The following is a 26,037-nucleotide window of genomic DNA, read 5'->3' on the forward strand; positions in this document are numbered from 1 at the left end:
ATAACATAGTGATACTAAATGGCACTAAGAGTTATTAAGAGAAAAAAAGGAAGTCACAAGACAGGATGTTGTGATGTGCCGCTATATTTACCAATTTTTGGATTGATGCACCAAAGAAGTAGGTATGAGAAAAAAATAAAAACAAAAACTCTGTAATAAATGAGCCTTTATTTATTTTTGATCATGATCCTTTTCAAGCTTTCAGTTGTAATAACACTTATATGCTTTGAATTGCTATTTTGTGGAAGAAAAGTAGATTTCTTTTGTGACATCATAAGTAAATGTTTAGTTACCTATTTAAAATCAATATCAAGAAATTATATATTATGGGATAAAGAGGGTGGGGGGAACTGTAATACTTAACTTTCCAGCATTCTGCATATTCTCAACCTTAATAATTAATTAGATTTTACTCGTAGACTTTATTCATTAAAAAGGAATATTTTCCTGACATGTTTAGCTGTCTGTGGCTAACAGCATCTTCAAAAGGATATTTAGCAGCAACAACAACAAAAAAAAAAAAAAAAAAAAACTCGGGCATTTTCCCACGGCTATTATTTTCATAAATTGAAAATTTTCTATACATTGAAAATATATTGATAGTTTAATTACATGTATCATTAGGCACATCATGTGCACTCTTTACATTGTTGTGAAGATCAGATTTTTACTTTAAGACAAATAGTTCAGAAATTATGGGAATGGAGCTATATTTTGTTTTGTAGATCTGCACAAGGTATAATAAGGTGTCTAGAGAAAAGTTGTTCCAAACCGTACTAATAGTCTGCTAAAAATTTAACCCAGCAGATATAATTGAAAGAAGAAGGTAGGTTGATGTAAAATTAATGCAAGACTATCTCCACTGTTATTCATTATCTATCACAAAGAATGACATTAAACGTGATATCAAAATTGGAGGTGGCCAACTCACCTTTGCTGTATTTAGGGTGGTGCTATACTCCTGAATCTAGTTTGTCTTGAAGACCTTTTAGCTAAATTAAATGATGGCTGTATAGTAAATATCGTTGGCCTAGTAATTAGTGTACCTGCTATCCAACCAACGGGCCTCCGGTTCGAATCCTATCATGGGCATGGATGCTGTGATTATCTTTAGTTGGCAGATGAACTTCATCGTCTAGTGTGAGACCACTTCTCTGCTTATTGGAGATCTGAAGTGGGTTGAAAAAGTTCCATGTTTGCTCTGTAGAGTAGGGTTTCCCGACTGTAAAAAATAAATTTAAAAAAATAGAAAAAAAAATATCCTTAGCCCACCCACGGTGTAAAATATACTATAGGTCAAAAGTTTATTTTTTCACTTGGTTAGAGTATAATAAAATTAGTTTAATCCTTTATCCAAGTGTGAGCAAACAAAGTTTGCGCCTGAAGTATCTTCAGGACTAGGGTAAAGTGATACAACACCAGGGCAACTCGTTGCAAAGGTGGAGAAAGATACCAACACTCCTAGCTCCCAACGGCCTGGCTCCCACTGAAGAGACCTCAATAAAGGTCGAAACTAGTCTGGGTAGTGGCCCTTCCTTTAATGCATAACATTAGACATATCCGCAAGGAGATGTGTTTTGCATTTTAGGAGATACTGAGTTAGGAGTGTTGGTATCTTTCTCCACCTTTGCAACGAGTTGCCCTGGTGTTGTATCACTTTACCCTAGTCCTGAAGATACTTCAGGCGCAAACTTTGTTTGCTCACACTTGGATAAAGGATTAAACTAATTTTATTATACTATAGGTCAGCAGATAACCTTTTGTGAGTTGGAGCAACATAAAAAATAAATGAAGACTATGTAAATAGGCGAGAACCTAGAAATCATATTACATTCTCACTGGAGAACCCATATAGAAGTAAAATATTTCAGCCATTTGGGCACATTTTTTTTTGTTTTTTTTTGTGGAGGTGTAAGCTAAAAATGAAAATTGATAATAGAATAAGTCGATGAGTCTGTCGACTCCTTGGAGTTTCCCGGAACAATAATAATAATAATAATAAGCAGAGTTATTCTGTAGCTCTGCTTATTCTGTTTTCTATTTGATACAGAACTTGAGTTAGAAATAAAGTAGTTTTTCAAAGACTGGATACCACAAATGTGAAATTTCTGAAAAATAATTAGGGATGCTAACAGATCTGCATTTGTGCCTAAACACACAAAAAAATGAAGATATTTGAAAGGAACTTATAACTAAATGTGAGCAGTGCTAATCTGAGGTGGTATGGTCACGTTAACCCTGTGGAGGTCTCGACTGATCTGGCAGATACAAACAAATTGTTTTAATATAAATATTCTTAGTTGTTTTAAGGATACTTGTGACATAAGAGTGAATGATATATTCAATCTTATGAATAATTTTTTTTTTTTTTTCAATCATGTCTCTACTTCAAAATATTCCGTTTCATACTTAGTGATGTAACATCACGTAGCGTGTTCTATTTTTAACGATCTATTGTTAGTATTCTAGCTTGTATTTTTTTTTTTTTTTTTAAACTGTTCTTGTAATACCGCTGAAGATGGTCTGCTATTTCCAGACCGAAATATTTGGTTAAATAAATATCTTTCTTGTGTTTACGTGAATGTATCATTCATAAATATTCTTACACATCCAGTTATAGCTTGGAGGTCATGACTAGCTGTGCATACATATATTAAGAGTGATATTACACACTGTTTATGCTGTGTGTTAAACACATTTAGTTTAACACGTGTTATGTAATAGCTTGTGATATTTGATAGTAAATTATATCGGAGAGATACCGCGAACCCTGATGTCAGTATAGTATTGGTTTAGTGTTTTTTTTTTTCCCTTTGTTTCTTTGTTCAATAATTTCTAGATTATAACTGAAAAATAAACCATCATGCATTTATGTGCAGTTTTTTTTTTAAAAAGTTTTATCACATTTAAGCACATACTAGTAATGAATGTATTTCTCGTATACATGCTACCTAAGCTGCAATTTTTTCGACCATGACCTCTGCAGGGTTAATAGAATGGAAGGGAAAGGATTAGCAAAACTGGTAAGTGATGCAAGAAAAAGTCCTGGAGGAAGATCTGGATATAGTTGCATTATTGCAGTTAGTACATTAGAAGATGAAAATTTTTAAATTTAGGAGTATTGGGATCTTGACAAATAACAGATTAAGTTAGAAGAAAATGTTAGTAATCAAGTTATCTTAATCGTGTAGTACTATTATAATATTCTTACATCCCTTAGGAGACATATCAGAAATTTAGTAATAAAGATGATTGATATACTAAAATGTAATTTCTGTGTTGATTGATCTAAAACTTCAGATATCCGCGGACCCCCTTCTTAAATTTTCATTATTACCAAGTACCCCATAATTAATTGATTAAAACGAATAAATTAATTTAAAATATTAAAAAATTAAATTTCTATTTTATTTGAATTTATATGCTCATGTAAACAAAAATATGATTTATTTTTAATAGAACAAACTTTATAAAGATACTATAAAGTTTTACTTACTTTATAAGTAAGTAAAACTTTAATATTCATTGATGATAAATAATTTATCATCAATGAGAGGAGTGAAATTGCTTATGGTGAGATAAAAGTTCAGCAAAATTTGGCTCTATAGTTAATTTCACTCTCAGATGCGGTTCGACATCTATAATGCGATTCCTCTTCTTCGTCTTAATATCTACAAGGGTCGAAAATCCAACTTCGCACAGATATGAACGTGGAAATAGAAAAATGAATCTTAGAGCTTTATCTGTTAATTCAGGAAATTCATGCTGTATTTGTAGAAATGATGATAACGTATTCTCACTGTATTTATTTTATAGGAAACCATTAGAAGCTAGCTCTAAAAGTTGTTCTTCTATTGACAATAGATCCTTTGGCATAAATTTGTTTTTATTGAAAGGGTATCTTATCCACTCAATATTAATGTCTCAGGGAAATACTTTTCTAGATTCATTTGTAAGCTTTTTAAATGCTGCATGATAGTAATTTTCATATCATCATCAATTTGTTTGTTTGAACTTGCAAGCAATTCATGAAGCGATGGAAACGCATCAAATTCTCCATTACCAACCTGCTTTTGCCATAACTTCATTTTTGCCAACGTAGCATTCACTTTATCTTGGACATGAAATATAGAAATTTGCTTGCCTTGTAAAGATAAATTAAGACTATTTAATGCAGTAAATATATCTGCCAGGTACGCTAATTGACTGAGCCATTTCCAATTATGTAAATGCTTTATCAATTCAGTCTTTTCATCAAGAAAAACTTGTAGTTCATTCTGAAGTTCAAATAAACGCGTAAGGACTTTTCCATGAGAAAACCAACGAACATCGGTATCTAAAAGAAGTTGTGTATAGTTGTTTCCCATTTCTTTGCAAAGTTGATAGAAAAGTCTGGCGTTTAAAGGACGGCCTTTAATATAATTTATGATTTTTACAACTTCATCAAGAACTTTTCTTAGGTCTGTAGACATCATGTGTGTAGCCAAAGCCTCCCTGTGTATGCAGTAGTGTGTCGACTTTGCATTTGGTGTAACAGCTTGAATCCTTGAAACAAGCCCTTTTTTAGATCCGACCATAGATTTTGCTCCGTCCGTGCTTATTCCAACACAACTTTTCCAATCAAGCTTGTTTTGATGCATAAAGCTATTTATACTGTTGAATATTTCTTCTCCTGTTGTATGTTCTGGCAAGGGTTGGCAATATAAAAGGTCATCATGAATTTTTTGATTTTTTTTTGTACCAAACGAACACTAGAAGATTTGCAAAATTTGTAATGCATGTGGATTCATCTACCTGCAACGCATAATAACGACTCTTACGTATATCGGATAACAATGTTTGTTTTTTATATTTTCAGCCATTTCAGTGATTCTTCGATGAATGGTACTATTTGAAAGGCAAATCCGATCAAAAGATCTTTTTGCATTATCTCCGATCATAATCTCTGCTATTATTTTTGCTGCAGGCTTGACCAAAGTTTCACCAATTGTTTCAGCTGCATCACTTTTTGCTATTAATAGCGACACACAATATGAAGCTTCTAAAGCCTTCATGTTTTCACCGCCTGACACGATCGACATCAATTTTTGAGATTCTTTTAAATTTTTTAGTTTATTTTGAAAAAATTAGACAGGTTTGTCCTTGCATTCATTATGTTTCGATTCAAAATGGCGATTTAAATTACATGGTTTCATGCTTTCATTTTTTAAAGTTTCACTGCAAATTACACATAATGGAATAGGTTCCTCTTCATTTCCCGTCCATGAAAATCCACATTTCAAGTAATTTATATCGTACTTATGAAGTTTTCTCATCTTCTTGCTAGTTCGTTCTTTAGAGATGTCAGATGGCACACACACTTATCAATTTCACTTGATCCAGATACAATATCAACATTTTCTTGTTGCTGACAGATACTTGTATCTACAATGTTCCTCTCTTTTGTGCATTTTAAAAATCCAGTCTTTAACCAGTGATCCATACTTAAGAATTTGAAAGCTAAAAAAAATACCGTATTTAACGAACAGTCCTTCAACAAATGGCTAGTGAAAGCAGAACTCGAAACAAACAGCAATGGTAGGCCAGTAGATATAAAGCAGCTATAAAGACGTTTATATGATTGGTGCTGTATTAACAAAAGATCGCGCTACTAATTGACAAAGGCAAGCCGACAGTTCAGTTGAAATGCTAATTCTCTTCACCTGAATTCCTTATATCTGAAACACATTCACTATATATTTCTTAGTTTTAACACGTTCACTCAAACAAAACCATATGTTGCACCATATGTCTCTGCACCTTATTCAGTGATACAATAGGAACGTTTTACGATCTCAAACTTAAATTTTTTTCCATGCGTTAATAGCCAAAAATTGCCACGGATCCCCTGGGGTCTGCGTACCACACTTGAGAAACACTGATCTAAATTAAGAACTACCATACTTGGTTTGATTTCTTATGTTATATCATCTTGAAAATTTGGATGATTTTGAAACTGGCACATTATTATTATCATCATCATCACAGACCTCCAGGAAGTCACGGGCTCACCAAGGAAGAACATACATCACCCACACTAGATGCACTTGGCATTTCACTAGGCTCAGTCCACTCACTCACTTCTCTGAGAAAAAATCTAGCTCTCACTTCTTTCTTAATTGCATGCAAGCTTAACTTTTACAGATGCCTTCCTTGTCCTTTTCCCACTAAAATGATATAAATTAACAAAAAGATATAACATAACACTCTTTCAGAAGTTAAGCTCTATTATAGGTATTATTATGTGACACCTCCAGGGAGTCCAAAGACTCATTGAGGGAGAGTGTGCCAACAGCATCGAACGATTGATCCCCTTCCAAATTCCCCTTTCTCCTGTTCATTAGTGTCTTCAGGCTACATATTCTCAATTCTCTCATAATCTAGATACCACGATCCCGATATTATCTTTGCAGCTCTTCTTTGTACCTATTCCACAGTTTCTTTATCTCCTCAGAACTCAGGAGACCTAATCTTGGACAGTGATAAATGGGTCAATGTAAGAAAAAAGTGGCCTTAAGATAATTTTTTCTTTTTTTTTTTTTTTAATTTTATATTTTACAATGTTAGGTGTTGCATTGTTTTAAAGGATTTTTCATGTTCATTCCAAAAATATGTTTGAAAAACATGTTACCCTTAGAAAGCTGCTATTCAGTTCTCAGCAGGTATAAAATGACTAAGGAAGTGAAAATCAGGCATTTGTGATAGGGAGTGTGAACTGCAAAATGTAATTTTTCATAGAGAGAATAACACTGTATACCCATTTTACAAGAAGGTACTGAAACTAATTGAAATCATGAATATTTTCTGTATAATTAGTTGCTATAAAAAGACAGAAATAAGTATAAAAGAAGTTTTTTTTCATAGTTATATATATTCATGACTTTATATTAAATAAAATAAATTGATAATTTTTTAAATATTTTTAGGCAGATGAAGAATACACAGTTCCCTTCAATTCCGATACCAGCAGTAGCAGTACGGTTTGCAATCGTACTGACAAATCAGACTGTATACTTCCAGATATTTCTACTGAAGTGACAACTCAAAAGGTGATCAACTCAGGACAAACAAAAGTCCTTGAGGGAGTTGAGATGTTTGATGCAGGTTCTAAAGGTATCTCTTCTTTCTTATCTTACTCTGAAGATAGTGTTGAAAGTGACTAATTCCCAAATATGTTTTGCATTTTCTAAAGATGCTTCCCATGCAGTAGAACACCCTGCTTTTGATCTTCTCTAAAAGTTACATTTGTTAAATTTCTCTTTACCTTATTTTAAATTAAGTTCTTACCTTGTGTGTGTTGTGTTTATAATTTGTAATTATTAAAACTTACGATTATTATTATTATTGTTCCGGGAAACTCCAAGGAGTCGACAGACTCATCGAGGGAGGCCCCAACATCATGTCAAGAACAACTATTCAACATTCACACAGTATCCATCATACCTTGCCTTGAACTCATTCACGGTCAAAGCACCCACAGCAGAGTCTGGAAGCTTATTCCACTCATTTACCACTCTCCAAGTAAAGAACCTAGCTCTAACACCCTTGTCAACCACGCTCTTTCCCAGCTTCCATGCATGGCCCCTAGTCCTCCCACCACCAGTCATATTTTCAAAAATATCTTCTGGATCAATCTTATAAAAACCCTTCAGTAATTTGAATGTCTCAATCATATCACCCCTTCTTTGCCTATCGTCCAATTTCTGCAACCCACAAATCTTCAACCTATTCTCATAAGGTTCATTTCACAGACTTGCTATCATCTTGGTCACTCGTCTCTGGACCCTCTCCACTTCCTCCCCATCACGAAGAAACCCTGGTGCCCATAGCTGGGCACAGAAGTCCAGATGGGGTCTTATCAAGGCTCGATACAGAGGAACAACAACTTGTTCGTCTCTGCATGTTAAAGTATTTTTCAGAAGCCAAGTGATTTGGTGAGCTGTTTTAGTTACTTTTGCAATGTGCCCCCTAAACTTCAACTCCCTATCCACCAACACTCCCAAATCCCTGGCCTCATCAATCTCCTGGAGTATGGTTCCACCAATGCGATATACTGCTGCTATTCTTTTCACCCCAAAGTGCATAACCTTACACTTTGCCACGTTAAATTGACATCCATTTTTCCTAGCCCAGTCCTCCAAACTATCCAAATCATCCTGTAAAATTTTGACATCCTGTGCACTCACAATTGCTCTACCCAACTTTGCATCATCAGCAAACAAGTGAACACTTCCTCTCATATCCTTTCCAATATCATTGATTAACAAATTGAAAAGCAGTGGTCCAAGAACAGAGCCCTGTGGCACTCCACTAGTCACAAGACGTCTTTTAGACTCCACTCCTGAATAAACCACTCTTTGATATCTCTCCTTCAACCACCCTCTTATCCATCTCACCAACCCTATATCTATACCCATCTGCTCCAGTTTACTGATTAGGGTTCCATGTGGTATCCTATCAAAGGCCTTGGCAAGGTCCAGTAGTATCACTGTAAACCCATTTTTATATTAAAATTGTTTTTTTTTTGTTTGTTTTTTTTTAAATTAATTAAAAGTAAATTTTTACAATTTTTTAAATAATTTATTCCCATTTGCAAGTTTATTTTTGAATATATTTTTACTGAGACCGATTAATGAAACGACCAGATGTTTTGTCTGGAGAAAGAACTAACCTGAAATTATTCAATTTCTTCTTTTTCTTTTTTTTTTAACAGTTTTTAAAATTTAAAAGAAGCCTACAAGTTCAGATTAAAATGGCACAATATACCCCAGTGATCACTTGGAAAACATCGGTATGGAAAGAGTCTCTCCAATCCAATCAGTCCAAAATATTTTGGTTTCACTTTTGAAGGGGATGAACTGCGGCAATACACACGATCAAAACGACAACGTGGTTTGAATTTGCTATTCCACAATAAATTATCATTGCGTGTCATATCCCACGTATAGGCACATTCCTTGCGACTGCCACATGCTTGCCACACGTCTTCAATTCCAGTTGGTAGGCCACCAAGTGATTCGAGTTCTTTATCTCGTAAATTTAAATCTCCTCCTAATATGACTGTGCAATCTGATGGAGAGTCAAGTGTTGTTTGAAAGCCTTTCTTTAACTGATTTCTTCTTTCTTTGGTTGCCTCAGCTGAACTTTCCAGATGAGTATTTAGCAAACATACAGGAACATTTCTAATTTTGGCCTCAACTTTAAGTAAATTCTTCCCATTCTTGTCAAAGGATATGGAATAATGTTGTGACCTTCATAAAATACAGTCTCATTTCTTAAAAGTGTTGAAGTAAAATATTCTTCTGTATTACCATGTATAATTTTATAATCTGGCAGTTTTGTTTGTACATATTTGGCCACTTCAGGTACAACTTCTTGAAGAAATACCACATCTGCCTGTTCACTTTTAATTATTTTGCATACAGCTTTTGCTCGTATTTTTAAATTATTCTCACTTAGTCCATCAATATTCCAAGTTATAAATTTAAATTCCGAATGTGGTAGCACAATATCTGGTTTTGGTTTCTTAAAATAATGTATTATATCATCTGACTTTGAAACGCTGTTATTGCAACGTTTACTGGATAAGCCTCTACTAGTAACTGCTTCTGCTAATACAGCAGTTGCAGCTGCAGCCAATCCTTTTGGACTTCCATCAAGCACCAGAATAACTTCAGATTCTGAACCATCTCCAGTGAGTCTCGCAGCTCCTTTGTTTGATCGATCTTCAAAAAAAGCATTAAATGACCTCTCAGATTCCATTCCCGGTCTTGCAAATAAAACTGCGCACAAGCTGTGTCTGTACTAGTAATGCTCGCAAACGATTCACACAAACTTTGACAAACTTCCGCACTGGGAATATTATCATCCTCATCAGACCCGCTCATGGTCTATTTCAGTTAATCGAAATGTCAAATTCAATTCGAAGTACCACTCAACGATTATTATCACTAAGGATAATAATTGTAAGTTCTAATAATTACACTAAAGAATATCTCTGTTACTTGATATAATTTCTCGTGCTTGCTTTCACCCTTTTCGCTCCCTGACCACTACTTAAATTGCTAACGTGTGTAAAACTTGGTAGACAAAGAAATTGCCCACGGCTAGAGCCAAATTTCTTTGATACAAATCTGGAATTAACTCCATGTCAGAATATGGAAAAATTTGTTTGTTAAAGCTGTGCCATCCAAATTCTTAGACAGGAAAATCTTCCTTGTAAGGGAGTTAATGCTCAGAATGACACACTATTCGATAATCAAGCAATTAAAATTCCCAATTACAAAAAAAAAAAAAATTCATATATTTTTACTCTTACTGCAGTCGTAGCTATCCCTGCAATTTAACTCGCACTAGTTCTATTTTTATAAGTGGTGCATTGAGTTCACAGATCAGGCAATTTGTTAGATAAGAAAAAGAAAGGTTTATTCATTGCTCTAATACGATGTACAAATATTAAGATCACTTAACAAAACTGAATCTCTCCTACAACATTTAAAACGATTAACCAGACATAACCTTACTATTCATAGTCATAAACAATATGAGACAATATCTACTACTAGTTAAATTTCTGGTTTGATCCTATTCAACTAACATTCGTGTACAAGCATTTATCTTATTCTAGATTCAAGAACTATTAGGCTATAACAAACTTTAGCAATTCAGTACCACACTGTATATGAATTCTTACTCAGAGCCAAGACAATCTACCAGTTGATCAGATACTAAAGTCCTGGTTCAGTTTTGTAAGTCCAATCACTGAGCATATCCGCACAATATTGCACACTAACTGTTTCTTGCATACAAAGGAATTGGAAGGTTTCTACATTACTGAGTATCAGGATCTCTCTTGCCTTTTTTTTTTTTTCCGATCACACGGCTTGTTGCCCTCTGTTACGGTCAGGTAGGACAAACTAGTGATTACGATCACGAATCACCCTTTCCGATGTGGGCGAATCTGCGGGTTCGGTCCACGTGGTTCTACATGTTGATCGGTTTGTGCTGGCTTTTCCACTGTACCGATGATTATGCCCGCACTGGATCGCTATCTGGCCACATGGCTGCCACTGGACATCGTTGTTTTCGACCGCTCTCACACAATTTCTCTGGGAACGACTGGAACAGGAATCCTGAACAAAAAAGAGCCCCGAGTTGGCGTTGCGAGCTCTATATAATCCTTTCTGAGCTGTTCTCCCTCTTACGTCACTCTTTTCCGGCCAGCACCTAAAATTCTTGCACTTGGTACAATTCCCTTCTCTTTGCGTTCTCCACATGTGCAACTTGGACCTCTCATGTTAACAAAACTTTCACTAAATTCCAAACCTTATCTGTTTTACAAGGACACTTAACAATATAATACATAGGAGAATTTACAATTAAATGATTATTTCGTTACTTCTGTCAACAATTTCACTTATACCTATATACAAGCATTTTCTCCGGGAATTTTTTTGTACCTGTTAAATCTGAATGAAATATTTTACAATGTAATAAGCCTTTCATTCAAGATTTAACACATTCTTATGCTGTCTTTACCACTCCTTAAATTCTGAAGGTTGCTTTAATCACTCAGACATTCTGTCACTAAAGCTTGACTGTTACTTATGAACCAAACAGTGGAATCATGTAAGTGACTAACTTACATGATTTTTGATCATGTAAGTTCGTTGGTCTTCAACTGACCAAGGTGGAATACATGCAAGAAATATTCTGTAAACAATGATCTAATGCAAATTATCTGCTTAGCTAATCCAAAAAATAATTATTACTTAATACATACATACAGACATCTTCAAGGCCCACCTTTCCTAATTGGGTTGTGGGGGCAACAGCTGCAAGAGGAACTTCCAATGGTCACGATCCTCTGCCACCAAGCTCAGGTGTTCTGATGGGATTCCCAACCATGTCCACCCAAGGTTTTGGATATAATCTTTCCAGCGAGTCCTTGGCCTTCCACGTGGCCTCCTAATCTCTGGCTTGGCAAAGATGGCCTGCTGAGGGAGCCTCTCTTGTGGCATTCTGACCAGGTGCCAATGTAACTGTGATCTCTCAACACGGAGAAGCAGTGGTTGAGTATTGAGGGTTTCCCGAATTGCAGAGCTTCCGACTCTGTCGAGTCTTGTCAGCCCCGCAACCCCTCGAAGGAACCTCATTTCAGCCGCTTGGATTCGTGTCCGCATTCTTTCGGTCATTACCCAACTCTCATTAACATAGGTGAGGATGGTGACGTAGACTGTATTGAAGACAGCCAGCTTTGCCTTCTGGCTTAACTCCCGCTTCAATACTACCGAACGGCCAAGCTCCCGCAATATTGTGCTTGCTAAGCCAATTCGAGTATCTAGCTCTATGTCCCATTTTCCATCATTTGTGAATATGGACCCAAGGTATTTAAACTTCTCCACCTGCCTCATTGGGACTCCACTTACATGTAGAGTGCACTGGGATGGTTGTCTAGAGACCACAAATGTTTCAGTTTTTGCCACGCTGATCTTCATTCCGGCATCTGCACAAACAGCTACAAACCTATCCAGGGTCCGCTGGAGGTCATCTGTGGAAGAGCTAAGCAGAACTAGGTCATCTGCAAAAAGCAGATGTCCAATGCTACATCTTCCAATTCTGACACACTCACTGCCTCGGCTGTGCCTATCAATCCAGTCCATAAATATTCTGAAAAGGAGGGGGTGACAGAACACACCCTTGGCGGAGGCCAACGGAGACTGTGAAAGGTTCAGACTTTGTGCTGTTTACCCTGACACAAAACTCTGGGCATTCATACATGGACTTGATGGCAGCTAATAGTTCGCCATCCACTCCATACTCCTGTACTACCTGCTAAAGCTTATCCCGAGGAACCTGGTCATATGCCTTCTCCAAGTCCACAAAACATATGTAGACATTCTTGGCATATTCCCATGATTTCTCAAAACTTGCCTTAAAGTGAAGATTTGGTCAGTTGTGCTTCTACGAGGACAAAAGCCACATTGTTCTTCCTGGAACTTTGACTCAACTATGCTCCTGCACCGTCTTTCCAAGCACCTAGCATACACTTTCCCTGGCAGGCTGAGCAGAGAGATGCCACGATAGTTACTGCAATCCTTCTGGTCTCCCTTCTTGAAGACTAGTATTATTATGCCTGTCTGCCATTGCTTTGGTGCTCGCCCAGATATCCAAGCTGCCTGACACACTTAAGTCAGCCAGAGAACACGGTCTCGATTTAAGGCTTTTAGCATTTCGCGCCGCATTTCATCATTGCCAGCAGCTTTGAAATTTTAGCAATTTTATTGCTAAATGGACCTCTTCTGCTGTGAGACTAGTCATTGCCCCGATCTGCACCTCTTGGATGTCCACAACTGCTGGGCCACCTGGGTTAAGAAGGCTCTCAAAGTATTCCCTCCATCTGTGGAGGATATCTTTCTTGGTTGTTAAAAGTGCACCATCAGAGGTCTTAATTGCCCTTGCTGTGCACGATTTCCTCCCTCGAAGGTGGCGAATGGTCTGCCAGAATACTTTGTTTGCATTTGCATAGGATAAGTCTAATCTTTCTCCAAAGGATTCCCAAGCCTTCTGCTTTGCTGTCTTTACTGCCTCAGCATACCACAAACGCATCTCAGGTGACCTGACCCTATCCATAGCCATGTTAGGTAGGATTCCTGTTTTGCCCAGGCAGTGTTTTGGACTTCTTGGTTCCACCAAGGTGTCCTTTTCTCACTGCCCGTTGCCACACTGAGCCGCTTTCTGCCATAGCATGAGAGTGTAGAGTCAGTGACAGCTGTTCTGAACAGCTTCCACTCCTCCTCAACATCTGCAGTATGCTTGGGAATCTCTTTGAACCTGGAGGAAATGTCATCTGCAAAATTCTTCCTCACAGCCTCATTTTCCAATGCCTCCCATTTCACGCGGTATAGCTGCTTAGGCCTACCAGCATTGATGGTAGCATCTTTTTTCTGAAGCCATAGAGTGCACACAACAAGATGGTGGTCAGTTGACAGTTCTGCCCCTCTTCTCACACGAACCTCCAACACTGAGGAAAATAGGTCTGCTGAGACTATAAAGAAGTCAATCAGAGACCTTTGTTCTAGTGTATCCTTGTACCAGGTATACTTATGGACAAGCTGTTAGTACAGCAGAAGGCCAATAATTTCAACCCATTCGCATTAAGGTCAGGGGCGCCGTTCCTCCCAACCACACCCCTCCATGTCTGGTCATCTGTTCCAACATGTGCATTGAAGTCACCCATTAGCAGGACTGATTCCATGTCTGCCACCCTGTGAAATGTAGCATCCACTTCCTCTAGGAAAGCAGAGTATTCTTACTCCAGATTAGGTGCATAGGCTTGCACCACAGCCAAATCATGGTTTTTTCATCTGAAGCCTTAACACACATACCCATCCCAATGGGATCCACTCAGCAACACAGTCTGACAGCTGAGGGCTTGTGAGTATCTCCACGCCTGCCTGAGCAGACATTGTCGGGCTCACACCAGAGTAGTAGAGCTTTCACCCCCTTATCCAGGTCGACAGTTCCAAAGCCTCTCCTCTTGGTCGAAGAAAGCCCGACTGAGTCTAGCCGGTAGTGCTTGACTTCCTCGACCAGTTCCAACTCCTTCCGTGTCAGAGAGAAGATGTTCCAGTTGCCTAAAGCCATAGTCTCGTGCGTTGTCGTTGCCATTTCCGTCCTTTTGCAGAACCATTTCTTTGTGCTGCCCCTAAACACCTCCCCAAACGGGTAGCAGGCGCATTGATGGAGTTTCCTCTCGCAGAGTGCTGAGGAGTGGTGTCTAAGGGAGACTGTAACATATTTTTCGAGCAGGTCCCTCTGCCTAAAACCCAAACGCGTCCCTTGGTAACCTGCATGATGGACGTTGCAGTATGAACATTTTTTGATGGCCTGATCATGTTACAGTGTTTGATAATGTTCTGTTAGCACAAGACGAAATGACACAGCAAAGATTCCCCTCGAATACTCTAATAGCATTCAGGGGAATGAGCAAGAAGAGAGGAAAGAAAGAAGCAAGGGAGGAAGATGAGGTACCAGTCTACAGATAATATAACAGATGTATATTACATGAAGTAAGGCATGGTCCAGCATCAGGTACCTCGGGTTTGCGATGCCCGTACTCACTAAAGTGAGCCTCAGGGGCTCACTTTAGTGAGTACGGTAATTACTTATTATTAAGTAATAAGTAATTATTACTTATTAATCCAAAAAAAAATTATTCATTCCATACTCTACTAACCCTCTCCACTCTAATAGCTTTGATCCTTTCTTAACCACTTCTTCTAAATATACCATAGAGGTCACTTGTACTCTGTGTAATATTCATTGCTATAGTCTTGTGTAAACTACCTCCCACAGAATGATCTTCATTCGGCTGTATAACAGCACCAAGTAGGATGATCTTCTGCTCTTCCTTGATACGGTAAGATTACTGTTTCCATTTTCTGAATCTAAAACTTACAGCTGAATTACTGAAATTATCCTCACTGGAGTTGAAGGCCTTCATTCCATGCTCTGTTCAAAATTCCCACCCGCTTTCCAAGTCAATAGTTTAATGACAGGTGGCAAAGCAGTCCATCTGTCATTAAACACAGTTTAATGACATGTAGTCATTAAATTCCAATTTATACCAGCTACATATGATTCGCTATATGACATGATACACCTTGCCTATGGGGGGGGGGGTCCATTGACTTCTTTCCAAGCTGTGTTTACACATACACACTCCATGGATAAAACATCAGAGATACCTATCTAATTGTTTGTCAGTTTTCTTTTAGTGTGAATAACAGCTTGTACTCTCCGAGGCATTGGCTCCGCCAGATGTAGCAGCATTGTCCACAACTGTGCCTTAGACATTGATCCTGGGTACACGGGTCTGATGCCTCGCTCTACGGCATCCCAGAGAGATTCGGTTTTGGATTTAATACTTTGGGGGGGGGATCAGTGGATGGTCCCAAACTCAGATGATTGTTCCTGAAGCCATTCCTATGTGGTCAACCCAGTGGAGCAGCACATTGTTCTGCTGAAACAGACATCCGGATTCAGGATGTGTGAAAGCGATGAAAATGTGTAGGCGATCAGCCATCACATTTTGGTAGCTCACAGCATTTAAGGACCTCTCCAGACACGCTAAGGGATCTAATGTGTCGCATGAGAAGGCTCCCCAAACCATCATAGAGCTGACGTGGCACAATGTGCCAGTATTCAGAGTCATGTGATTCATCAGACCACATGACTGATCTACTCTGCAGAGGTCCAGCTTTGATGGTCCTGACACCAGGCAAGACGCAATGCCTGATGATGAGCTGTCAACAGTAGTACATGATTAGTGTGTCAGCTCCTGTAGCCCAGGGTATGCCGTACCATTCACTCATTGATGCTGCTTGGACCTCCAACATTAAAACTGGATGTGATTTGTGCTTTCATTGCCCTGTGGTTGGTCTGTATGAGCCTGGACAGTCTTTATCGACCCCAGTCATCTATGGCATGTGATCAGCCACCACTTGCTCGCTGGGCATTGGTAAGTTTGTTGATAGTATACTCACAGTAGACCTTTGATACGGTTCTTACCACTTAGGCGATAGAAAGATAGAGGTCGCTTGGTGTCGCACTGATTAGATCGTCGGCTTGTCGAGAGCTCCTGAAAAGATTAGTATTATTTTGTGTTAACATTAGATATTTTACTAGAATTTTAAGTAGTATTGTTTGCTTTTTGTTTCTTGGTGTGTCTGTGCAATTTTTGCGTGTTTTCTGTTATTTTAATTATTATTTTTAAGAAAAGATAGCGTACACATGGCACCGATAAAGAAAAAAATGGCGGCCAGGTCGCCATGTTTGTTTAAGAGTTTTGATGTAAACGAATTTATGCAATGTGCTGTCTGTGAGATGTATGCCTTGCAAAGAGCGGTGGGAGTCTGATTAGAAAATGATAGTGGAGTTAATATGTGTAAAAAGTGTAAGGAGAATGAGGACTTCAAGCGTGTTTCGTGTGTCGAGAGCGATATCGTGAACGATAGTCAGAATGTAGAAAATGGCGGTGTGCTAGAGAATTGCGTGGTAGTGCCAGATAGGTGTGAGAGTGTTGCCGAAAATGTAAATGAGGGTAGAAACACAGAAAGAATGGATGATTTGATCGTTAATGAAAATGGTGAGATAAATGCGAGTAGCGAAATTGCCCGTTTGAATGGTGCGATACACAGAGCTAAAAGACAACTGGAGCGTATGGAAAAATGTGTGTTGAACATACTGACAAATAATCGGCGGAAGTCTGTGACAGCAAATAATAGAATGTTCGCAAACATCAATAAAATGAAGGAGCGAGTGCTGTATGGGGATTCGCTATTAAGAGGCGTAATAATTGAGAGTTTAACGAAATCGTACCAGCCGGGTGCAAACATAAAGGACGTCAGCGAATCTGTTCGACTTCAAAAACAGAGGGTGAAAGAGATGATAATCGTGGCAGGAACGAATGATTTGAAAGAAGACAAAATGGAAATGATAGAGGATGTGAGGGAGTTGTTTGAGGTAGCAAAAGAGAAGAGAGAGTTAGGATGGTGAGTATCTTACTGCGGTATGACAGTGAAGTGTTTAGAAGGAGGGCCATAATTGCCAATGACTTTATGCGTGGGTTATGCATGGAGAGTGGTGTGGAATTTGTGGATGTGTGGAGTTCGATGGGCGAAAGGACTTATATAAGATGGATGGGTTGCATTTGAATGGAGTTGGTGTACGGAGACTTGAAAGAGTGTTGATGAATGATGTGGAAGTGGATGTACAGACTCAGGGAAACTAGATTTATTAAGAGGGGGGGAGTAGATATGCAGACTTTAGGGGGGGCAGTTAAGTGTATGAATGAGTATATTATGCCCGAGCGAGTACGACGGACAACAAATCAGAATGGGATAGTTAGTATAAGGCATCAAAGTAGGGATGGGACAAATGGGCTTCTACGTACACTAATGCCAGGAGTATTAGGAACAAGAAGGAAGAGTTTTTGGCCATGGTTGGCACTTCCAGGCCACAGGTTGTCGGTATTAGTGAAACATGGCTGACAGAAGATGATAAAGCTAGTGGGATTGAATGCGACGGGTATAGCGTGTTCAGGAGTGACAGGGTGAATAAAAAGGGGGGAGGAGTGTTATTGATGATAGCTGATGATCTTCAGCCAAGGAGTATAGAAGTTGAACTGCATGATGGGGAAAAAAGCACATTTGAGGTTCTTTGGTGTGAGATAGAATCCAGCAGAACAAAATATACAATTGGGTGCTGCTATAGACCGGGTGATGGAGTGGATGGTGGGGATAGTATGCATAAGCAAATAGAAGAAATGAGTGGAAGGAGGGTGATTATTATGGGTGATTTCAATTATGGTAACATTGACTGGAAAGAGGAGAGGGCACATGGGAGGAAGGAATTGGATTTTATGCGGTTATTAAGGGACAACTATCTACGGCAACATGTATTGGAAAATACCAGGGGGCAGAGAGTGCTGGACCTAGTAATTGCAACCGAGAATGTGGCTGTAACGAACATGACCATGTTGCCACCAATTGGTGAAAGTGACCATAAGGTCATGACTTGGGAGGTGGCTAAAGGAGTCGAATTTACAATTAAGACAGGGTACACCTGGAATTATCGGGCTGGAAAGTATGACAAGCTTAGGAGTTTGATTGGCTCAATGCCATGGCATGTAAAACTGCAAGGGCTGGATGTTGATAGTGCATGGGTGGTGGTTAAGAACTGTTTGCAGGAGGCAATGGTTGACTGTATACCAAGAGTCCAAATAATAAATCAAGTAGGGGTTAAATGGATGAATAACACTATTAAGCTTGAGCTGCAAAAAAAGAAACAATTGTGGAGGGAATTTAAGGAGAAGGGTGACCATCAGGTGCAGGAACAGTATAAAGCTCAGGCCAGGATGGTAACAAGGGTGGTAAGAAAAGCAAAAGCTGATTACGAAAGGAAATTGGCCACGCAGGCTAAAGAGAATCCCAAACAGTTTTTTCAATATGTTGCAAGTAAAAGGAAAAATGCTGAGGGTAGGGAGGTAACCGAATCAGTCGATATTGTGGAATTACTGAGCGAGCACTTTGCAAGAGTATATCATCCAGGTGGTGACTTTGCAGGAATGGAAGAACCAACAGCTTATACTGGAATTGTGATGAATGAAGTAGAGGTAACTAGTCTATTACAGAACCTCAATGTCAATACATCTGTGGGATTGGATGGTATACCAGCTCGTGTCGTAAGTGAAGCGGCCAAAGAATTGTCAGTGCCCTTGACCATTTTGTTTAATTTGAGCCTCAGGACTGGGTCAGTCCCAAGGGGGTGGAAAGAGGGGGAAAATAGTTCCACTGCACAAAGGTGGTTCCAAGGCTGCTGTTGAAAATTACCGGCCAATCAGCATAACAGGAATCATTATCAAGGTCTTAGAGAAAATAGTCAAGAGGAAAATACAAGATTGGATAGAAGAAAATGGGATACTGTATCGGGGACAGCATGGTTTTGTGAAGGGTAGGTCATGCCTCAGTAACTTGCTCACGTATTATAACACAGTGACGGCTGAACTGGATAAGGGTAATGGGTTTACAGTGATTCTACTGGACCTTGCCAAGGCCTTTGACAGGATACCACATGGAATTCTAATCAGTAAATTGCAGCATATGGGAATGGACATAGGGTTGGTGAGATGGATAGGAGGGTGGTTGACGGAGAGATATCAGAGAGTGGTTTACTCAGGAGTAGAGTCCACAAGACGGCCTGTGACTAGTGGTGTGCCACAAGGATCTGTTCTTGGACCACTGCTGTTTAATTTGTTCATAAATGATATAGGAAAGGATCTGAGAGGAACAGTTCATTTGTTTGCGGATGATGCGAAGTTGGGTAGGGCAATAGTGAATGCAGATGACATCAAAATTTTGCAGGATGATTTGGATAGATTGGAGGTCTGGGCTAAGGAGAATGGATGTTAGTTTAATGTGGCAAAATGTAAGGTTATGCATTTTGGGGTGAAAAGATTGGCGGCAGTTTACTGCATTGGTGGAACCGTGCTCCAGGAAATTGATGAGGCACGAGATTTAGGAGTGTTGGTGGATAAGGAATTGAAATTTAGGGGACACATTGCAAAAGTGGCCAAATCAGCTCATCAAATCACTTGGTTGCTGAAGAATACATTGACAAGCAGAGACAAGCAGGTTATTGTTCCTCTCTATCGAGCCTTGATAAGACCCCATCTAGACTACTGTGCTCAGATTTGGTCACCTAGGTTTCTTCTTGATGGGGAGGAGGTGGAGAGGATCCAGAGGCGAGTGACCAAGATGATAGCAGGTCTGTGGAATGAACCGTATGAGATCAGGTTGAGGATTTGTGGGTTGCAAAAATTGGTTGATAGGTGGAGGAGGGGAGATATGATTGAGACATTCAAATTACTGAAGGGTTTCTATAAAATTAATTCAGAAGATATTTTTGAGAACAGGGCTGGTTGTGGGAGGACTAGGGGACATCCATGGAAACTGGGCATGTGTGGTTAGTAAAGGCGTTAGAGCTGGGTTCTTTACTTTTAGAGTAGTGAATGAGTGGAATGCGCTCCCTGAGTCTGTGGTGGATGCTGTGACAGTGAATGAGTTTAAGGCGAGGTATGATAGATACTGTATGAATGTCAAATAGTTGTGATGAATATGATTTGGGGCCTCCCTCGATGAGTCTAATGACTCCATGGAGTTGAATGACTCCCCGTAATAATAGTAATAGAAAGACCCGCCTCTCTTGTGCTGATGATACGTCCATGATCACAGTTACTAAGATCACCACGTTTACCTATCTTCGTTGATTGCAATACTCTGTTGGGAAGCTTTGATATCTGCCTATTTACTGTCTGCATTCTGTTTGAGTTTCACTCTGTGCATCTTACTCAAACATGATGTCAACTTTCCATCTTTCTCTAATGTTTTGTCCATTGAGAGTGTATGTGTGTGTTTTAATCTTAGTTTATAAATTTGCAAATACAATTAAGAATATATTTCAAATCCTATTCTTTTTAAAAAAAGTTTTTACATAATTCATTTAATTTCCATATAATCATCATCATCAAACTCCTGATATACCCACAAGGGGTGTACAGGATATGATAGTACATGAAAAATTTACATCATTACTAACTTCCTATCTACAATTTTCCTCCAAATAAGTCTGTCACTTGTCAAGACTCCAATATTATCATTATCAGATCTTATATTTCTATCGTCTAAGCCACTTTTTACTGTATCAATTCACTTATATCTTGGTCTTCCTCTGTGTCTTTTTCCTGGCAAAGAACACTTGTTTTGCTAATCTTTCCTCTCCCATTCTGTTTAAGTGATCACACCACCTGAGATTAGCTCTGCTAATGCATTCCTGAATGCTGACAATATCAAGTTCTTTCCTAATATCCTCATTTTTAATATGATATTGCTATTGATGCCATCTCTTCATGCCCCTAATCTTTCTCGGGACTCTCATATCTGTGATCTCTAATCTTTGTTCAAGTGTTTTGAACACTGTCTTGTATACAGCAGCTAATTTAGTGTTGTGACTAATTATTCTTATTCCATATAAATTTATTCAGTTGACTTCCTACTATACCAACTTTGTTGATTCTGTTGTCTATTTCCATATTTAATTTACCATCTTCACTAAAAATCATGCCTAAGTAACTGAAATGTTTTACTTGTTCTATAGTCCTCCATTCAATGCAGTTGATATTTTCAATGCTTGTTTGTTGAATTATTTTCTGACATCCACTAGATTATACATATTTGCGAAATTGATTGGGTTTGATTATTTTTAGTGTACTATGTGATTTAATATCCACTTGATTTATATAATTGAAGTACAGTAGACTCTCGACTATCTGACCTCCGTACTATCCGGAGCCCGGATTTTATCACGGAGAATTATAGTAATACAGTAATTCTCCATGATAAAATGAGGAATATGTACTGTAATTTACTTTGCCAAGCAGTTGCAAGTGGCCTTCTACTACAATCCTCCTACGTGGCATGTGCATAACACAAGTTGAGACGTGCAAAGTGCGGATTTCCCCACTTTGTCAGTTGTGTATCGGATGTCCACAAGTGCAGAATACATTTGCCACTGTTCCTGGTTACGTTAGTAAATTGTTAGTAAAGAGATTCGAAACATATCACTTGTAAAGTCTTGGAAAATTCTTTTGGACTATGAAGGTGGACATTTCAACCTTCACGTGTGTGAAACCAAATTGGAAGATGAAAACGATAAACTTGTTTCGTTGCTCAAAAACGTACTGAGCTGTGACGATGTCAATGCAGAGGACATTACAGAATGGATGTCAAACAACGAAGTTGATGAAATAGCTGACAGCGATATTGTGGAAATGGTGACACAGGGGGAAGAAGAGGAGGAGGAGGCATCTTAGATGACAGGAAAAATCTCATCCCACATTCGGAAGGGTTCAAGACGATTGAGGCAGCGCTGCAGTACATTAGTGAGCAGGAGGAAGCGACGCCAGCTGATATCATCTGCTTGCATAAGTGGAGGGACATTGTGTCACTGAAGAGGGCTAAAAGGGTGAAGCAGTCATCTATCAAGGACTTTTTTCAAAAACTAAAAACTGTCAGTTTTGGCTCTTTCATCTTAGGCCTACTGCCTATCCGGCCCGCCCTTCCGCTACATTAGGCCGGATAGTCGAGAGTCTACTGTATTTTAAAAAAAATTTTTTTTTTATTTATTTATTTTTATTATTTTTTTTAAATACCAGTTTCACTCATGTAGAGGAAACAGAAAAACTGGTAATAATATTTAAATTCTGAATACAAGAATGAGTCATACAGCATGAACATAGTATTGTATGTTTCTTTAACACAATATAATACTGTGTATTTAAGGCCATTTATGGGTGGGGGGGGTCTGGAAAGTTCTGATGAACACCTAGATTAAACATTAATTTTATGTCTTCTTATATATTCTAAAAGAAAAGGAACAAATTCTTACAATTTGATGAAACACATGGGTTAAATAGTTTTAAGATATGTTCTTTCTAGTGGCTTCTGTGATATTAAAGCATCAGTTTCTTTAATATCATTTTTGTTCTAGGTACTTTAAAAATTTTCCAGATCCCTCTCCCCCTCATATTTTAGACTGAATATTAGCTATCATCAGTGGCAACAATAATTAATTACGAAGTAGAATGTGAACAATGGATTGATTTAAGAAAGTATCCATAATAAATAAATAGTATTACTTATCCCCTGTTTTTTTTTTTTCATATTAATTGAAGAAACCTCTCATGACACAAGTATCTCTAAAACAACAATTAATATCACCTGTCTCAGTTGCAGCTGTCCAGTAGAAGGAAACACTTCTACAGGATAAAAGAGTTAAATAAACACTGTTAGAGTTTAGAGATGTGAGAATAGATGCATAATTGATTAATTAATTTATAGATAAAATATAAAATATAAAAATTAACAGCAATCACTTCCCACAAGATTCCAACAAAAGGAGTGTTGAAAATGGAATGTGGTGATCAAATGATGGGTAAAACCAAGAACATGATTGATATGACTATGATTAAAAGAAGATGGATAGCAGTACAGCAGTGTCGAACTTTTCATGGAGTGGATATAGATTCGGTTCATAGTTTAGTGATTGCAAACATCAAGTTGAAATTAAAAAGAAAATATAAACCCCATCATCAGAAACAAAGAGATACAGCAAGAATAAGTGAAACAGGAATAGGAAGAAGGTACAGAACAGTGTTAGAAGAGAAACTAAAAAGCGTGGAAAAAGAAAAAAAAATTCGAATCTAAGAGTAGAAGAAGTAATGAAGGGTGATAGAAGAAGCGCTTGAAGAAACAGTACCAGAAAAAGAGAAGAGAAGATCAAGAAGAAGTGGATTAGACCAGAAATGCTGAAGTTAGTATGGAAAAGATGTTGAAGATAAGAAGGGATACATCAGAACAAATAGAGGAGCAACATAGAGGAAAGTGTAATAAGGTTAAGAAGGAGTGAGAATGGATAAGATGAAATGGTTAGAAGCTCAATGCAATAATATAGAAAAGCACTGTGGAGAGCATAGAACCAGGTAGGTGTACAAAATGATTAGAACCATTAATAAAAAGTGGCAACCAAAACAGATCACAATTAAAGATGAAAACAAATACAAAGTATTGATGAATAAAGATGAAATTGTACAGTCAAGATTCTGTATTGAGTTATATGAAGAAAAACTAGATTTAAATGGAGTTGGAAAACTGATCAAAGCATTGAAGCAGATGTCACCACCAGGTAATATGAGTATATGACATGGGCATTTTAAGAGGAGAGGTAGAAAAAGCAATAGGATGGCTGAAACACAACAAGAATCCTGGTAATAATAACATCACTACAGAAATTACTAAATATGGTGGCAAAAGTATGGTTATAGAAATGCACCAGCCATGTAATATGGTATGGAAGAAAGGGAAAATGCCAGAGGAATGGGTGAAATCGATATTAATGACATTATATAAGAAAGGAAATAAGCTAGAATGTAAAATTGTAGAACAATTGCTTTGACAAGTCACCTTGGTAAGGTGGTGGTGGTGATGATACTGACAGAAAGATTGAGAACACAATTAGAAGCATACTTTACAGACGAGCAAGCAGGATTTAGAAAAGATAGAAGTACAATTCAACATATTTTTACAATGTGGTTAATAGCAGAGAAAGCTAGGAGAAAAAACAAAAACATATGCTTGCTTTGTTGATTTTCAGAAGGCATTTTACAGTATTGACCAGAAAGTAACATTGGGTGCTAGAATCCTATGGAATTGATAGAAAACTAATAGCTGTATTAAAAGATGTTTAAGAATGGAATGCAGTTGCAGCAGTTAGAATAGGTGATGATTTGAGGAAATGGTTTAGAACAAGCAGAGGTGTAGACAGGGGGACCCAATATCACCAAGCATTTTCATTGAACATTTAGAAAGAGCAATGGATAAAACGAAGGAAGATGCAAAAAGAATATCAGTACATGGGATGAGGATTAACAATCTGAGATTTGCAGATGACATTGTTATTATTGAAGAAGATGAAAGAGAACTACAAAAAAACATCGAAACTGTTAAATGAGCACGGAAAGAGATTTGGAATTGTTATGAACTTGGAAAAAACAAAGACTATGGTGTTTGGTGAGAAAAATATGAAACAAAGATAGAAGTGAATGGAATTGGTATAGACAATGTAGAACAATTCACATATTTGGGAAGCAAAAGAAATGAAATGAGATTTTATGAGAACTACAAAATACATATTATTAGACAAAAAAAGGAACAAAGATATTTTAAAAGAACTAACAAAATCAATAGAAAAAAACTGAATGGCCAACACCTGATATTCTAAACAAATAATAAAATACAAACTAATTGGGAAAAGAAGGCTGGGTAGACCTCAAAAAAGATATTAGATGGATAATGAGACCAGAACAGATCAATATGGTCTCTATCCATAATTAGCATTATAATGATGAAAAAGAAATAAAGATCAGGATTGCAAAGGGAAGTACAAATCTGATGGCCATGGATAACATCTGGAAAAGTAAAGATATCAGCCTGCAAACAAAACTAAGAGTACTAGAAACATGCATCTTTAGCAGTGTACTTTATGGATCTGAAATGTGGGTGATAAGTAAAGAATCAAGAAAAATAATTTTGGCATTTGAAAGAACTTTTCAATTACAGGAACATTTTAAGAATAGAATGGGTACAGAAAATCGCAAATGAAGAGCTCTGTCTGAAGATAACAACCAAAGGGGAATCTAATGTAGACGATTATTTGGACACATCTGCAGAATGAGTGAGGTCTGGAAGATAAAGACATTCATGTTTGGTTGGTATTACGGATGGTGTAAACAGAAGAGGCAGACCATACAAAGAATGGATAGATGACATAAAGGACTGGTGTAGAATGAGTTTATAGAAATTCATATTGGAGGTTTAATGG

At 37.9% G+C, this 26,037-nt stretch overlaps 1 protein-coding gene and 1 pseudogene across 1 annotated transcript in view; one reads left to right on the forward strand and one right to left on the reverse strand.

Annotated features, from left to right (window-relative positions):
- The window catches only part of LOC150109987 (uncharacterized), a 192,505-nt gene that overhangs the window by 51,824 nt on the left and 114,644 nt on the right, over positions 1-26,037 (forward strand). Inside the window, exon 2 of the mRNA XM_090397521.1 lies at positions 6,966-7,152. Coding sequence (XP_090253647.1) covers positions 6,966-7,152 — 187 coding nt within the window. The remainder of the gene's footprint in view (positions 1-6,965; positions 7,153-26,037) is intronic.
- On the reverse strand, positions 8,637-9,926 carry LOC150109988 (tyrosyl-DNA phosphodiesterase 2 pseudogene; annotated as a pseudogene).

Source organism: Typopeltis vanoorti, chromosome 1, assembly GCF_054136105.1.
Source record: "Typopeltis vanoorti isolate ZY-2024b chromosome 1, IOZ_Tvanoo_1.0, whole genome shotgun sequence".
NCBI lineage: Eukaryota > Metazoa > Arthropoda > Arachnida > Uropygi > Thelyphonidae > Typopeltis > Typopeltis vanoorti.